General features: G+C 49.1%; 1 protein-coding gene across 6 annotated transcripts in view; it reads right to left on the bottom strand.

Moving 5' to 3' along the window:
* The window catches only part of l1cama (L1 cell adhesion molecule, paralog a), a 46038-nt gene that overhangs the window by 11857 nt on the left and 18740 nt on the right, over positions 1 to 15441 (bottom strand). For 5 of the 6 annotated variants that reach the window (XM_062540421.1, XM_062540423.1, XM_062540426.1 and 2 more), the window contains exons 2-13: positions 10166 to 10714; positions 8617 to 8631; positions 6855 to 6954; positions 6367 to 6560; positions 4144 to 4266; positions 3806 to 3970; positions 3154 to 3268; positions 2780 to 2964; positions 2080 to 2211; positions 1504 to 1647; positions 1021 to 1132; positions 678 to 838 (exon numbers count right to left, since the gene is read on the bottom strand). In XM_062540421.1, coding sequence (XP_062396405.1) covers positions 678 to 838; positions 1021 to 1132; positions 1504 to 1647; positions 2080 to 2211; positions 2780 to 2964; positions 3154 to 3268; positions 3806 to 3970; positions 4144 to 4266; positions 6367 to 6560; positions 6855 to 6954; positions 8617 to 8631; positions 10166 to 10313 — 1594 coding nt within the window. In that variant the 5' untranslated portion in view covers positions 10314 to 10714. The remainder of the gene's footprint in view (positions 1 to 677; positions 839 to 1020; positions 1133 to 1503; positions 1648 to 2079; positions 2212 to 2779; positions 2965 to 3153; positions 3269 to 3805; positions 3971 to 4143; positions 4267 to 6366; positions 6561 to 6854; positions 6955 to 8616; positions 8632 to 10165; positions 10715 to 15441) is intronic. The other variant, XM_062540425.1, reaches the window with a different exon arrangement.

Below are 15441 nucleotides of genomic sequence, written 5' to 3'. Positions count from 1 at the left end.
AAATTAGATGAGAAGGAAACGAGGTTACACGTTACGGTAAATAAATTGGGAAGAAATGAATTGAGTGGAGAGGACAGCGGCCGAGTGGAGAGAGAATTAAATGAAAAGAAAACTAAATGAGACAATAAAGAGAAATTGCAGCGGGAAGTGGGGGGGGAGAAAAGGAAGAAGGAAGAGCCTTTTTCTCTCCTGATTGTTCAAGATGCATAACAGTACGGAACGGCATGTGTGTGAGAGACAGAATTTGTGTCTATGAATGCAAGTGAGTATACATTTGTAAGGTTTTTACATGTCTACAGTGTACACAGTGTACAGTATGTGTATTTTTTCCATATGTTCTATGTTTTACATATTAGTATTAGTTGTATGTGAGTGTATGGTATAAAATGTTTGTGTGTGTGTGTGTGTGTGTGTGTGTGTGTGTGTGTGTGTGTGTGTGTGTGTGTGTGTGTGTGTGACGGCAAAATTGAATGCCGATGGCTCCTCGGACTGACGACGACACAGGACACACCAGACGGACTTGAGTTTCCAACCTCGTCCGACTGTCCGACGTCATGTGACGGCCGATCATGGGCTTGGCGTGTCCTGGGCTCTAGTGTGTGTGGATGAGTGCGTGAGTGTGAGCGCTTGTGGCAGACGAGTGCGTGAGTGTGAGCGCTTGTGGCCGACAGACTCACTGAACACTTCCAGCGTGGCGCTGACGGAGAGGTTGGTGGAGCGGACGGAGCAGGTGTAGAGGCCGCCGTCGCTGCTGGACGCGTTGGCGATCCGGAGGGCACCTCGACTCAGCTGGGTCACTCGCGGGGGTGACAGCGGGGTATAGGAGTATTCGCTCTCCCTGCGCGCACACACACACACACACACACACACACACACACACACACAGACACAGACCATAGACATGAGCATGTAGATACAGACACAAACACTACCACACACATACATACACTTTCTACAGTATGTTTGTCTTGCATTTGTGTGTGTGTGTGTGTGTGTGTGTGTGTGTACTGTGTATCTCACCATTTAACATCAGGCCGTGGTGATCCAAAGGTCTTGCACTCCAGCTCTGCTGTCTGTCCCTCGATGACCGGGTATCTCTCGTCGTTTGGAGTCAGGATCTGCGGAGGCAGCTCTGAAACAGACAAGAGCATTCAGCCCTCCTCTCATTACCCCCCACAACAGTGGCCCACTCGCTGCTTCACTGTTACTATTTCTTTTGGCCTTCTCTCACAAGGAGCCATTGTGGTCTTGTTTTCCCCCCGTCTCCTTACCATCCAGAGATTACATAGTAGAGTGATGACAGTAAGATGAATTGCTGTATTGTGCGCGAAAGACAACACTATTTTTGTCCGCTAATAAGAATGCTGTTATGCGACGTAGTAGAGAGCCACAGACAAGGTCGAGGCGGGGGCGGGGGCGGGAGGAGGAATATCAATAAAGCAGTGCGCCCCACGCGCAGATGGGCACAGCGGTGCGGCGCGGCGCAAACAAACACTCCCTCACCGATAACGTAGACGTAGGTGTTGGTCACGATGCTGCCGTGCTTGTTGGTGGCCTTGCACTGGAACACGGCCGTGTCGCTGTAGTGCACGTTCTTCAGGGTGAGGCCACCTGCGCGCACACTGAGCCTGGGGTTCGGGTCTACCTCTGTGGTCCAAAACAAGAACACACACGTTTAAGTACATACACACACACACACAGAGAGAGAGAGAGAGAGAGAGAGAGGGAGGGGGAGAGAGAGAGAGAGTCTGCTAGCTGATTCAGTAGTAACACATAACACACACCATTCCTCTTCCCGCCAGTCCTGTGTAATGATTCATATTCCCCTGGTGTTAGCAGCCATGGGGGCTGAGGCACAAAAGCCTGTAATACTACAACTCAGCAGTGTTGGCAAACACACGCTGTAGCTGTGGACTCTGTGTGTGTGTGTGTGTGTGTGTGTGTGTGTTTGTGTGTGTACTGTATGTGTCTGTGCGTTTGTGTGTGTGTGTTTATGTGTGTCTGTGTGAGTCTGCGCACGCCTGTGCGCATCTCTGTGTGTCTGCATATGTGTGTGTGTGTGTGTAGTTGGGTGGTCACCTGAGAGAGGATTTCCATTAATGCTCCAGGCCACTTGGGGACGGGGGATGCCATCGGCCTCGCAGTCCAGACGCACTGTCTCTCCCGGGGCGTACAGCTGGCTCTGGGGCTCCTTCTTCCAGTACGGCGCCGCTGCACAAACCCACAAACACACGCAGTCAGTGGGCCCACCACCAAATATGTACAGTACAATGCACATCCCCACATCCAAGGATTTTGGTCATGAATAAGTCGTCAAGTAGATTTGTCTTTAATACCAACAGGACACACAAGGGTGAACACTTGAGTATTGTTTCAACAGCTAGTTTGGGGTAACTGCAGTTACTGTACTCATACTAGAAGTGCCCTAACACAAGGACTCTTTGTTGGCTTAATATGAGTATTTATTCATAAGATCCATAAAAATATTTGAACTTTATTAAACATTTTTCATTATTCTTTTTCATTTTTCATGTTTCGTTATTCTCACTGCACTCTACCTTTTTAAAATGTTCCTAGAATTGTTGTTAGAACTACTTTAAAAAGCTTAAAATGTTCACTACTGTACATTGTAAGTCGCTTTGGTTAAAAAGCGTCAGCCAAATGTAATGTAATCTAATGCAATGTAATGTAATGTAATGTAATGTAATGTAATCTAATGCAATGTAATGTAATCTAATAAAAACAGAGAGAGATGGAGCTGGTGTCCATCCACGCTCACCCTCCACAGAGACGGTGTAGACGTGAGTGGCCGAGCCCTGGGTGTTGCTGGCCGTGCACTGGTACTGGCCCCCGTCGCCCTCCTGCACATCGCTGAAGTGCAGCAGTGTGCCGCTGTTCTTTTTGAGGATGCGCGACTCTGACATCTCCCCGTCCGTCCGGACCCACTGGATGTTGGGGGTCGGGCTAAAGATGGAGGGAGCGGGGGCAAAAAGGACAAAAGGAGGAAAGAGGAGAAGGAGAGAGAGAGAGAGAGAGAGAGAAAAAAAAAGGAGAGAGAAAATGGAAATGTTGGTGTATCCACAGACGGCGGCACGGACATGCATGGTCACACACACACGCTGGCTGACAGACAGAGGGCAGGTAGGGACTCACAGGCCCTGGGCGATACACTCCAGGCTCAAGGTCTGACCCCGCAGGACGTGGTGCGAGCTCTTGGAGCCCGTGGGTCTCAGCATCTGAGGCCTTCGGTTCCGCGCCACTGAATTAGCTGGAGACACACATGGAGATGGAGATAGAGAGAAAGACAGAAAGACAGAGAGAGAGAGAGAGAGAGAGAGATGGAATGAGAGAGTGAGTGAGAGAGACTCATACATATGCAAGAGCAGTTACAGCCTCCCCCTCAGGCATACACAAGAGCACAGAGCAGTGGCTAAAGTACTGACTGCAGGCCCAGGTGGGGATGGCCGCGCGGTACCTCTTCATCTACGGCATGTCACATTAACAAACTGGACATATGTTCCAGCCGCCCTCTCTCCCCCACTGACCTGCCTGCCATGGGGCCAGCTGTTCCCAGCCAGGCTACATGCCTAAGCCTGCACCACCTCATTATACACACCAACCAGGGTGCCACACATGCAACACCAGCTTACATGATGCGTGTGTGTGTGTGTGTGTGTATGTGTGTGTTTGTGTGTGTGTGTGTGTGTGTATGTGTGTGACAAAGACAACTGACATTCCTTTTACCCATATAAGTATGCTTATGGCAGGAACTAAACAGCAAAATTGTGGCACGTCGGTAACTTACAGCGGTTAACAATGAGGGAGATGGGCTCTTTGGAGAACATGATGCGGGCGTAGCGCATGTTGCAGGTGTAGTCATTGCGGCTGTCCTCCACCTCGGTGTGGGCGAAGTACAGGTTTCCATCAAGGCCTTGCACCACACGCTCATTGAGCTTAATGTGATGCAACCCTGAAAGGCCAATCAAGAAGGACAGAGACAAAAAAGAGGGCAAATGAGGCCACTGCGAGGCTGTTTGTGAACTAGCATTCAACAGGAAATTGAGTAATAAATAAATAAGTCCACTAGGATTAGATGCTGATTCAGACACACGGACAGGGCAGTCGAGAGGGCTGTGCACTCACTCTCGTCCATCCAGTGGATATTTGGAGGAATGCTACTGGCTGGAGGATTGCAGGCTAAGACCACACTCTCTCCGGCTTCAACCTTCATCTTCACCTTCTTTTCTTTCTGCATGGTGGGAGGATCTGAGGAGAACAACAACAAACCAAGAAAGTGTGAGAGATAGAAATTCAAGAGAACTTTAAATGACATTTAATTGTCATTGCCAACTTGATCACTATTGCTGGTCTCTCATAGCCTGGGAATACCCAAATGAACTTCTGGGAAATTTAGGAATGTCCTCTGCAGGTCTGCCTGGCCAAGAGGCCATTGAAGCCCATTTCCAATGTCCCTAACACACAGGCACTCAAATATAATCGCTTATCCGGCATGGACGTGCATTTCTCAAGTCAAGTCTCAAAAAAGAAATAAGGTCTTCACTCTGTTAGATAGTTAGAAACCTTTTGGCTGATAGGTAACCTGTGGAGCCTCTTAATATTCTTGATATCATTCATTGAGCATTTTAGGCGTACAGTACCAGGACTTTGAGCTAGCAGTAATAGTAGCCTGAGCATCCATTTCAGTTATCCTTGTCTGACTTCCCCGTCTCTTGAATAGTGTATGTATATTAAACAAACATCATCTTACGTGAATTCAGAGGCTTGCGGAAATGCAAGCTAAATTTGGTCAGGATGTGTGTGTGTGTGGGGGGACGGGGGGGCGCGGGGGGGGGGGGGGGGGGGCGGGGGTAGTGAAGTCTACAGTGATGAGTGCTGAGGTCCATCTGAGACCTGCAGGGGCTGTCCTCTCAAATCAGAATGCCCTTCAAGATTGTGGCAGGGATTCCCCCAAGAACAGCATGAAGTAAAGGAGTTGTGTCATCCAAGCTTGCAAACGGGCCTCACTCTGTGCAAACAAAGCAGTCCTGGACCTGTGAAAGACTCTCCTAAGGCTACACCTTCACTAACCTGAAAATCCTGTACGGCTGTTCTAGTCAGCAAAACACAAAATTAAAAAAAGAAAAGAAAGAAAGAAAACAAAAGAAAAGAAACCTACTCTATGATTTTTATGTTTACAATGGTCTTTCATCTCTGAAAACAGCACAGAGCCTTTGACTCAGATGGGCCTTAATGAGTGATTCAGAGGCGCAGGCTGTGCATACTGTTTCTCCATGCTGACTGGAGCCGTGCACATGTAGGGAGCCGTTGCCAACCCACTGCCGCTCGGTACATTCTGAGCTACCTCCCCTCTGAGCACTTATCCCACAGGAGTTCCTGTTGTCCTCTTGGAAAATGCTAGCATGACATCAACCCAGTTTCTGCGGTAACCGTTGTCAAGGAAACCAGGAGAGGTTGTATGAAGCGTGGAAGATCCAGGTAGATGGATGTCTCTCATAATTGTTATTCAAGCTGCCAGATGTTTGATTTCCATGAACAAGATTGAAAATATGTGTTTGTCTGAGAAAGCATTATGTCTTTATTATAAAGACATGTTTGGCAGCTGAGTGAGATATAAAACAGGCACTCAGTTTTATTAGGCCTGAGGCATGGAACCACAAATCGGGCAGCTAATGCCTCATAAAGCAGCCAGTATCTTCCTCATCATAAAAAATAATTATTACATTGCGGGGTGCAATGATCGAAAATTAATAAAGGCAAATCATTGATTTCCTTTTACATAAGCCTTCTTTAGAACATTGTTCATTACACTACAGCTCTGAATTCTTGCTGTGGGCCAGAATTAACCTTTGTTCCTATCATTATTGCATTCACTTTTTAACATCATTATTTCTCTACAGATGAGTGTTCATAAAACACAACTGTCTTTGCTTACAGTGTGGAATTAATACTAGCAGTTGAGCAGTGCAAATTTCGTCTTGCATACAAGGCAATGTTTAGAATAAGTCACACTGCATATTGTGGGGTCCACACACTTTGGACTAGATTTGAATGTCTAATTATCCATTTTGAATAAATCATTGCGATGAAAGATGGGCCAATAAAGCTGAGATAGAGAGAACAAGAGAGAGAAACGAAGAGAAGTGTGTTTGAGAGATAGAACTACTGTAGAGAGAAATAGAGAGAGGTGTCCTATAACTCTATAGTGATTTTGTGTCCACACTTGACAGACTCTGTGATGATCCAACTATGCCACTGAACAGCATGGAGCTCTCAGAGCTGTCTGAGGTGTCGAGACAGGCAGCTGAACAATCGGTGCCAAGAGGACTGTGAACGTGGTTCACTCACTCTCCGTAGTGATCTGGACCTCGTTGGAGACGGCAGTGCCAAGCTCATTAGAGGCGAAACACGTGTATTTGCCACTGTACTGGCTGATGGGCTGGTCTTCTGCGGCCACCGAGAATGTTCCGGAACCTGGCGTCACCCTCAGATCAGGGTCACTGGAGAGGTCGAATTCTACTCCGTCTTTCACCCATCGGAAACTGGAGCGGAAAAAAACAAGACAAAGCAAAAAAAAAAAAAAGGAGGACATAGGAAAAAACAGACAAAAGAGACAGTTCATTTCTCATGTAGGCTAATTACACGACCAAATTACGGATGAGCGTTTATCTGGCGTGAGATGTGGCTCTGTGTAAATGATGCTTTTTTTTGTGGGTAATTAGCTTAAATGGCTGCCACGAGCGGCTTATCAGGACAGTGCAAACAGAGCAGCTCGGCACGCTGGGAGTGTGTCTCGGGCCCAATTAGGGTGTTAAGGCGGAGCGGAGGAGCCTTACGTGGGCTTGGGATTCCCAGAAGCCTCGCAGGTGAGCATGATGTCTGAGGAGAAGGCAGTGATTGACTCTGGCTGGGCAGTGATCTCTGGAGGCTTTTTAACTGCAGGAGAAAACACACAAACACACACACACACACACACATGGCATGACACTTGGTCCAGTCGGAGTTTGCCCTAACAGGAGACCATCAAGACATCAATGCATTTTCCGTTGCCTCTGCAAGTCTCCCCAAACCCCAAGCTAAGATGGCTGCCCTGTGAAGTAACGCTGTGTTTACTGCTGAGTGTGTGGGGAAGATGAATTACCCTGAGCAGTAATGCAGGCCCAGCAAGAGAAAGGGAAAGAGAGACTGACAGAGAGAGAGAGACGGAGAGATGGTGTATCACGAACACTGCAGCTTTCCTCCACTGATACATGTGACCAACGCCTAAGGCTCCCCACTGGCCCAGTTGCCCTGCCCGAGTCACAAATGGTTGGGGGGGAATGGAAATTAATTCCAACAGACGCCCTCCAAGAGCCAAGATGGCCTCCGCGTCATTACCGAACTCCCTAGCGTAGGGGAGGAAATGGAGAGTGAGGAGGTGAAAATGGGAAAACAATGTATTCCGATTACAGCGGACATGATGTATCTGCCTGAAGAGGTGTTACAGGAGAGTGGTTTCACCAAGGGGGAGAGCGAGAGAGAGAGAGAGAGAGAGAGAGGAGGAGAGACATATGGGAGTGAGGGAGCAGATGAGATTGGGAGAGGAGAGGAGAGGTGGGTGAACCTTCTGGAATAGCTTCTGGAGACCCCATTTTCATTCCCTCGCAGCCAGCCAATAAATAACAGCTCATATCTCCATGCATAAAGCACACACATGGCGGGAAATGATATGGATATTGCCAATTTTTTACTGTACAATTTATGCACTGGGTCACAGTTTTATGCCCGAGTCCCTTGTGTTTACGCTGGCAATATATTTTCTTGGGGCCCAATTAAGCTCTCCACTGTGATCTCAATGTCACTGCAGATGTATCCTCTGTTTAAACTAAATGCTAATGGTATATAGCTGCTGAGGTTTAATTAGGCACTCACAGCAGTAGAGAGATGTGCTAATGTTAACTGAGTGAGTGATTTTAGTAGCAAATGTAGATAAATAGGAGATGTGAACAGAGGTGAGAGAGAAGGAGGAAAAGAACGCTGATGGTAGGGAGGGAGCGAGGGAGCAGGGGTCAGGGACAGGAGGACAGGAAGAAGCCCGGGCAGGAGTGGAATTGAGAGATGAAGAGAGAGCTGGAGGGAGAGAGAGAGAGGAGGAGGAGAGGGAAATATAAAGGGGGGGGGGGGTAATATGAGTATCTCCAGTGATGGAGATAATAAGGCAGTCTTCTCAACTGATCATATTTATTTTGCTGCTGCAGGCTCTTCTCAGTCACTGGAACCATCGTTGTCCCACTTATCCTTAAGTCCCTTCTCTTTCCAATTTGTCACTCCTGCTGTTCAGAAACACGTCAATTTGCACTGTCTCTGCTTTCCTGATGATATCTCACCCACGAGAGATATCTAAAACAACATTCACCTCAGTTTGCAAACACCATGGAATTTGTTCACTGAGGTGCATCTGTTAGTTCTGGTGGGATGCGGAAGCCATGGTATTTTGAGGCAACAATTGGGCGGAACCATAGTGATTCCCGGGCAGAGCTACACACACACACACACACACACACACACACAAAAACAAACAGTCAGAGCAGAAGCTGTTGGAAGCCAAAAAGCACTTACAGTCGGGTATTTGGTCTGGTGGTACAGGGAGGGAGCCAGGGGAGAAGCAAAGAGTTCTGTTAGTCAGAGGCAGCCAGACGGAGTTACCGCTTCCAACATGTCTGAATGTTCATCAACGCATGCCAGTAGCAGGGACATTAAGGAGACTTAACCAAAAACCCATGCCAAATCAAATAATACAGAAATCAGTTTTTTATCTGAATTCCATGCTTGAGTTATCATAAAACATAATAAATATGCTTTAAAAAAAAAAACACAAAACATGTCATTTGCATGCAGACACAGTCGAGATAACTAATGACATAGTGGCACCAAGCCAAAGAGTTCCCATGCAGTGTTCCCCGTTGTCTGGGCATACAGTAAGCCATTCACCCATCACAGATGCCCTTGTTTGCCTCCAGATGGGTAACAGCCTGACTGTATGTGTGCCCATCTCCAAGACTGCTGTACATTTCCACTGCTCTAATCTCTCCTCTAAGACATCAACATTTCTCCCAAATAATACAATTTAAAGCATGCTTGAAAGAGCAGCACTCTATTTTTTCCTCTCAATACTCACTCCCTTAGGCTACAAAAAATGGAACAGATTCTGTTTGCTTGTCCTGGAGGAAATTCAAATGGCCCTTATTGACTACACGGCTACCACTTCTGCTGCCTTGGCCGCAGAAAGGTCACTGATTGAAAGTCAAAAGAGACCTTGACCTTTACGAGCGGTTCTCTTCCGCCCTGACACCTTAATCTGCTGCAGATAGTATTTCTCTTTTACTGCTTTTCATCATCCATGTGTATTTCTCCTTCAGTGTGTGTATGAGTGTGTGTGTGTGTGTCCTCTGTGTGTGTCCTCTGTGTGTGTGTGTGTGTGTGTGTGTGTGTGTGCGTGTGTGTTCGTGCGTGCGTGTGGGTGCTTATACTCAGCCCATGAGTCATCAATACACATCTGAAGTACCAGCACCATAGCATTATACTTAAATGCATTTTCAGATGTGCAAAACCTCACGCAGGAAACGAAGCAAACCCATTTTAACAGCAAAAGGCATGCAAGTGTCTGGGTATAAATCAACATCTGATTGAGTTACCTTCCTATCAGTAACAGATCTGCCCCACCAAACCAGATCAATGGGCTGATCAATGGGAGCAATTAAGCACACTCAAAATTCAACGGTGAGAGACTCTGTGGCTCTCCAAGAGCAACCTCTCCACCTCTCTCCCAGCGCTGCGCTATCTAGTCCAGGAGCGATCAATGACTTCACAGCCGATCCAGACGAGCACATGCCAATCGACACATCACACCACGTCCCATCACATCACACCGCAGCACGCCGCACTCACACACCAACACGACGTCGCATAACACCACATCACACTACACACACATCACACTACACACATCGCATAGCGCTGCATCACACTAACACATCGCACTAACACCGTATCAGCAGATAACACCACAAGGCACACCTACGGGGGGGGGGGGGGGTTTGCATGCGTTTGGGAGATGACTCCACAGTGTGGAGTCCATACCTATGGCCCTGGCGGCGGACGTACTTACAGTTCGGGGGAATGTCGATGGCAGCCTGGGCGGGTCTGCTGGTGGTGTGGGCCAGGAGGAGGAGGAGGAGGGGGAGGAGAGGGCGGAGGTGCAGAGGTGTGCATCGCCCCCTGCTGCCGACCGGCTGTCCTGGCGCGCTGGTAGGCATTGCTCACTGTCCCATTAAACTTGCACCTGCTCTCGCAGTCTTAAACGCAACAGCACACACACACACACACACGCGCGCGCGCATACACACACGCACGCACACTCACACACGTGGGCACGGTGACTCCCACACCGACTCGCACACGCAGTGATGAGCAGGCCTCTGTTATCTCTCTCTCTCTCTCTATCTCTCCTCGTTTGTTGACTCCCTCGCTCGCTTCCTCTCTCTCTCTCTCTCTCTCTCTCTGTGGCGTTTTGGGATCTCCCCCCTCCTTCTCGCTCCAGTAATCCCGTTGGCACTCCTGCTCGCCGACCTCTGTTTCTCTTTCTTCTGCCTCTGTTTGTTGTTTTTCTCCGTGGTCTCCTCTCTTCTCTCAGGTCCACTCCCTCCCGCTGGTTGCTCTGTGGAAGATAAAAGAGAGGTGGGGGAGTGAGGGAGGGGCACGGCGCGTGTCAGAACGGCAGAATAAATGACTCCGAGCGCCCCACATGCTCCAGGGGCGAGACAGCCGGGGACTGAGCACACACAAAAGGGGGGCACCCAGAGGGGTGTCTTTCTCCCACACACACACATGAACACACACATACACTGAGAAATACACACACACACACACACACACACAGACGAGGCAACATCCATGTCAAAAGCCCACTTGACTTTTTATTTATTTATTCACTTTGTTGATGTGACATTGATTTTATTCTTTAAATAAGGGGGAGCCGGGGCGATGAGCACGGCTCCACACAGAGAGGCAGACCAGATTCACAGATGGCAGCAGCGCCATTACGGCAGAGATGCAAACAGATCATTCAGGTGGCCAAACAGGAAACACACACACACACACACACACACACACACACAGACACACAGACAGACATACACACACACACACACACACACACACACACACACACACACACACACACACACACACACACACACACACACACACACACACACACACACACACACACACACACACACACACACACACAGACACACACGAGGAGAAGAAGGGTCCATCAAAGGTTAGCAGACCATGGAAAACCAAAGCTCATGTACAGTGTGCTTCTGGCCAGGAACTCTGGATGAGTGTGAGTGTGAGCATGTGTGCATGTGTGTGTTTGTGTGTGAGTGTTTGTGTGGAGGCCTTGGAGTACACTTCCTCTCTCAATCTGTGAGGACAGGCACCTATTAGAGATGCTATCAGTCATGCGGCAGGGGTGAGGGCTGCTCTCCAGGAACGTTGGCGCTGTCCATCTGTACCTCCTGGTACCCCCCCTCCCCCCCTTCCCCCCCAAAACACACACACACACACACACACACATACTGTACACATACATGCACACACACACACACGCACACACACACAAAGACACATACGGAAGGCGGTGTCGTCTAATTAGCGTCATCAGAAGAACAAATGTTCATTTAGTTCATCTGGTTGCCTCATCATTACAGAAGGGAGGAAAAAGACAGAGAGAGAGAGGGAAAAAGAGAGAGAGAGAGAGAGAGAGAGAGAAATCTCCCCACGGATTGTGTGAATGGAATCAGTCTGTGAGAGCGAGGCATGTTATCTGGGAGCGAGAAATTAGACAGAGAGGGTTCTTGGCCCGGGTACAGCACGCTTTAAAGCAGCTGGCAGCCGTGAGCAGCCTGGGCACGGCACCACTGTAACGTGGCAGTGCCAAGCCCACAGTGACGCGTGACCTTGGGGAGAGACAGAAGGTTGTGGGGAGGAGGAGGAGGAGGACATACATGACTTATGGGGGAGAGAGAGAGATGGACTAGGGGAGAGGGAGAAAGATAAAAAAGAGAGAGAGAGAAAGAGATCATTCTTGTCTGTCGTGGGTTGGCTTTATTGACAGCTCACAGATAAGTCACTGTGTGTTCTGCCAATATTGGACCAGCAAGAGATGATTGCACCGGACAAAGGTGGAACCTTAACCCAGACTATGTATGCTACGAAATCACGGAAAATCTCAGCTATTGATCCACAACGGTATTGACATTTACAGTCAACAAAGGTGTAATATAATATCAGTCACCCACACTCAAAAGGACAACACCCACTGACCACCTGACCCGAGGTCACGGCATCAATGAATATCACAATAATCACTTAATGTATGGCATATCATTATTTTAAAGGCCAAAATTCATGTGACATTCAATGACGGCATAACTGCAACCCACAACCAGAAACACAGATTTTATATTGATATTTCAGGACATGTGATACAGTGGACTATTATATGAATCCTGAACACTTCTGTACTGTAACGCGCTACCAACTCCAGCAGCGTCAGATATAATGAACGTTGTGTTTTGTTTTAAAAAAAAAAAAAGGGTGCAGATTTAAAATGGATGTGGCTCTTCAGTTGTACCACGTGGCTTCACCTTGTCATTCCGTTAAAAGCGGACTAGAGTGAGGCTGGTGTGTAGTCGCTGTCTATCTTCAATGGATTAGTCAGGTCATTAAACCAAGTCACCTCCTCTTCCAGCTCAATACCTCAACAGCGAGCACTGAACGACTGAGAGGAGGGGTATTAGACTAGAGGTGGTGAACGGGACGAAGAGAGAGAAAATGAAAGAGAGAGAGAGAGAAAGAGGGAGAGAGAATGAGAGAGAGAGAGAAGAGGGGGATGGGTGGAGGAGGGTGGGGGTGATGGAAGGTGACAGCTGAGACAGTAATCCTCCCCTCCTCTAAATCACAGCACTGCTCTCCCAATCAATGTGCCACCTCTCCCTCCACCATTCCCACCCTCAGCCTCTCCCCTTCCCGTTCTCTCCTCCCTCTCTCTCCTCCTCTCCCTTCTCCCTCTCTCCTCCTCTTCCCTTTTCTCTCCCCTCTCTCTCCTCCTCTCCCCTCCTCCCTCTCTCTCCCCTCTCTCTCCTCCTCTCGTCTTCTCTCTCCCCCTCTCATCTTCTCCCTCTCCCCTCTCTCTCCTCCTCTCTCTCCCCCTCTCCTCTTCTCCCTCTCTCCTCCTCTCTCCCCTCTCTCCCCATGTGGGTGCTGGCTCGGGGATATTGGTACAGGCTGATCAGAGGATTGCTCGCAGGGGGGTGTCAGTGGCCAATTACGGACCGGCCGCCTCTCTGCTGGCCTTTAGCAGATGCCATTAAAAGAGGATGAATGGTAACGACAGGCTCATCCGCAACATTTGCTGAGGCGCGGCGGACGGGGGGGGAAAACAGAGGCGAGCGAGCGAGCGAGAGAGAGAGGACGCGATAAGGGAGCCTCTCATCAGCACCGCTCTAATGGGACTGTGGAGGCGCTGAGCGGGACTGGATTAACACCCCAAGAGTGTGAGGCATATGTGTGTGTGTGTGCGTGCGTGCATGTGTGTGTGCGTGTGTGTGTGTCTCTGTGTGTGTCTGTGTGCCACTCCCTCTCAGGGGCGAGTCACGCTGCCAATCCAATGTTCCTGGAGCCACGCCTGATCAAACAGTGGCCCCCGCACTGTGTGAGCATGTGTGTGTGTGTGTGTGTGTGTGTGTGTGTGTGTGTGTGTGTGTGTGTGTGTGAGTGTGATATTTTTGCATGCATGCATACATGTATGCCTGCCTGTGTTAGCCAACTGAGCATGACATGTTTTCTATAGAGGCGGAGCAGGAGCAGGAGGAGGAGCAGGAGCAGGAGCAGGAGGAGCAGGCAGGAGTCAGTGAATAGAACAGAATAATAGGAGGGGAGGGAGAGGAGAAAAGGAGGTACGGAGGAAGGTGAAGAGGCGCCGGGAGAGGAGCGCTCAGGTTTCTGTGTAATGAGAGACCTCGCCCGAGGGGGGAGGGGACGACAACACCCAAACATGCTGATAAGGGGGCCGTGACACGCACAAACCAAGGAGAGCAAACGCATCTGCGACGGAGCTTACGCGTGTCCGTCTATTATCACTGGCGTGTGCGTGCGTGCGTGTGTGTGTGTGTGTGTGTTGGGGGTGGATTGACACAATGACCAGGGCTGAGGTGGAGAACACGGCGCTGTGCAGCTGCCGGCCGATAGCATCTAAAGCCTGTTACCTGCCTCATTTCCCCCGGGGCAGCAGGGCAAACAGCAGTGGCGGCGGCGGCGGGGGTGGTGGTGGCAGCTGTGAGGCCCCCGCAGGGGCTCACCACTGTGGCCCTCACACACATACTGTAGACGCACACACACACGCAGAAACACAAATAGACACACCCAGACACACACAGACCCTCGCTGCCCCAAGGCCACATCTGCAAGCGCAACACTAGGGCCACAAACAGACAATGTGGAAAAACAAACACTGCCAGACCACAACAGTCTAAAAACAACCTGCTGGCAAAAAGGGAGAAGGAAAAAAAATGTGTTGTGATCTTTTTTTTTCTCTTGACAGTGTCATCATTATAATCTGGTGTGGCTTGTGCAACTGCTAATCACCATTAAATAAACACAATTAAGGATAAAACACTATCGATATCAGCAGACATGCATTAATAGTCAAGGGCCCGGGGGGCAAATGGGTGGAAAACAAACAAAAAATTGTGTTTAAATGCAGAGCATGTCTCTGGAATACTTCAAGGGGCTCACCCAACAGGCTGGCGAACGAGAATCACATGTCGCCCCCCCCCCCACCCCCCACCCCCATTGAAGAGAATTCCAAATTAGCATTTAGGTCCACTCAGTGGGAGCAAATTGTAGCACTCCCGATGGTTCCATGGGATTTGCCAGCGTACCAGAGATGCGTTTGAACAGCCCCTCATCAAAGTCAAGAGAGGGGAGGGGGGATGGGCCCAGTCAACAGGAGAGCAGGCTAGCTGGGCTAATTCTGCCTCCACATCTTCAGTAGCCACTTTCATAATGACTTCAACCGCCCTGGAATGTGTGGTTTGCTTCAATGTTAATTTTGTCTTGATGTGACAGATGTTGATGGTCATTGTGGTTGAAATTACATTACGGGCTCTCTCTGATGCAATCTGTAGGGTCTGGTCCCAGCTGATCTGTGATGATAAAAAAAAACTAGCGGTAGAAAATAGTGTATGCTAACTACGGGCATGTAAAAGGATGCGTGTGTTTATTTGTGTCTCTCTGTGTGTGTGTGTGTGTGTGTGTGTGTGTGTGTGTGTGTGTGCGCGTATGTGTGTGAGTTCAGGATCGTACAGTACGTAT

The sequence above is a fragment of the Sardina pilchardus genome, chromosome 7 (assembly GCF_963854185.1).
Source record: "Sardina pilchardus chromosome 7, fSarPil1.1, whole genome shotgun sequence".
Taxonomy (NCBI): Eukaryota; Metazoa; Chordata; class Actinopteri; order Clupeiformes; family Clupeidae; genus Sardina; species Sardina pilchardus.
This window is presented reverse-complemented; position numbering and strand designations above follow the sequence as displayed.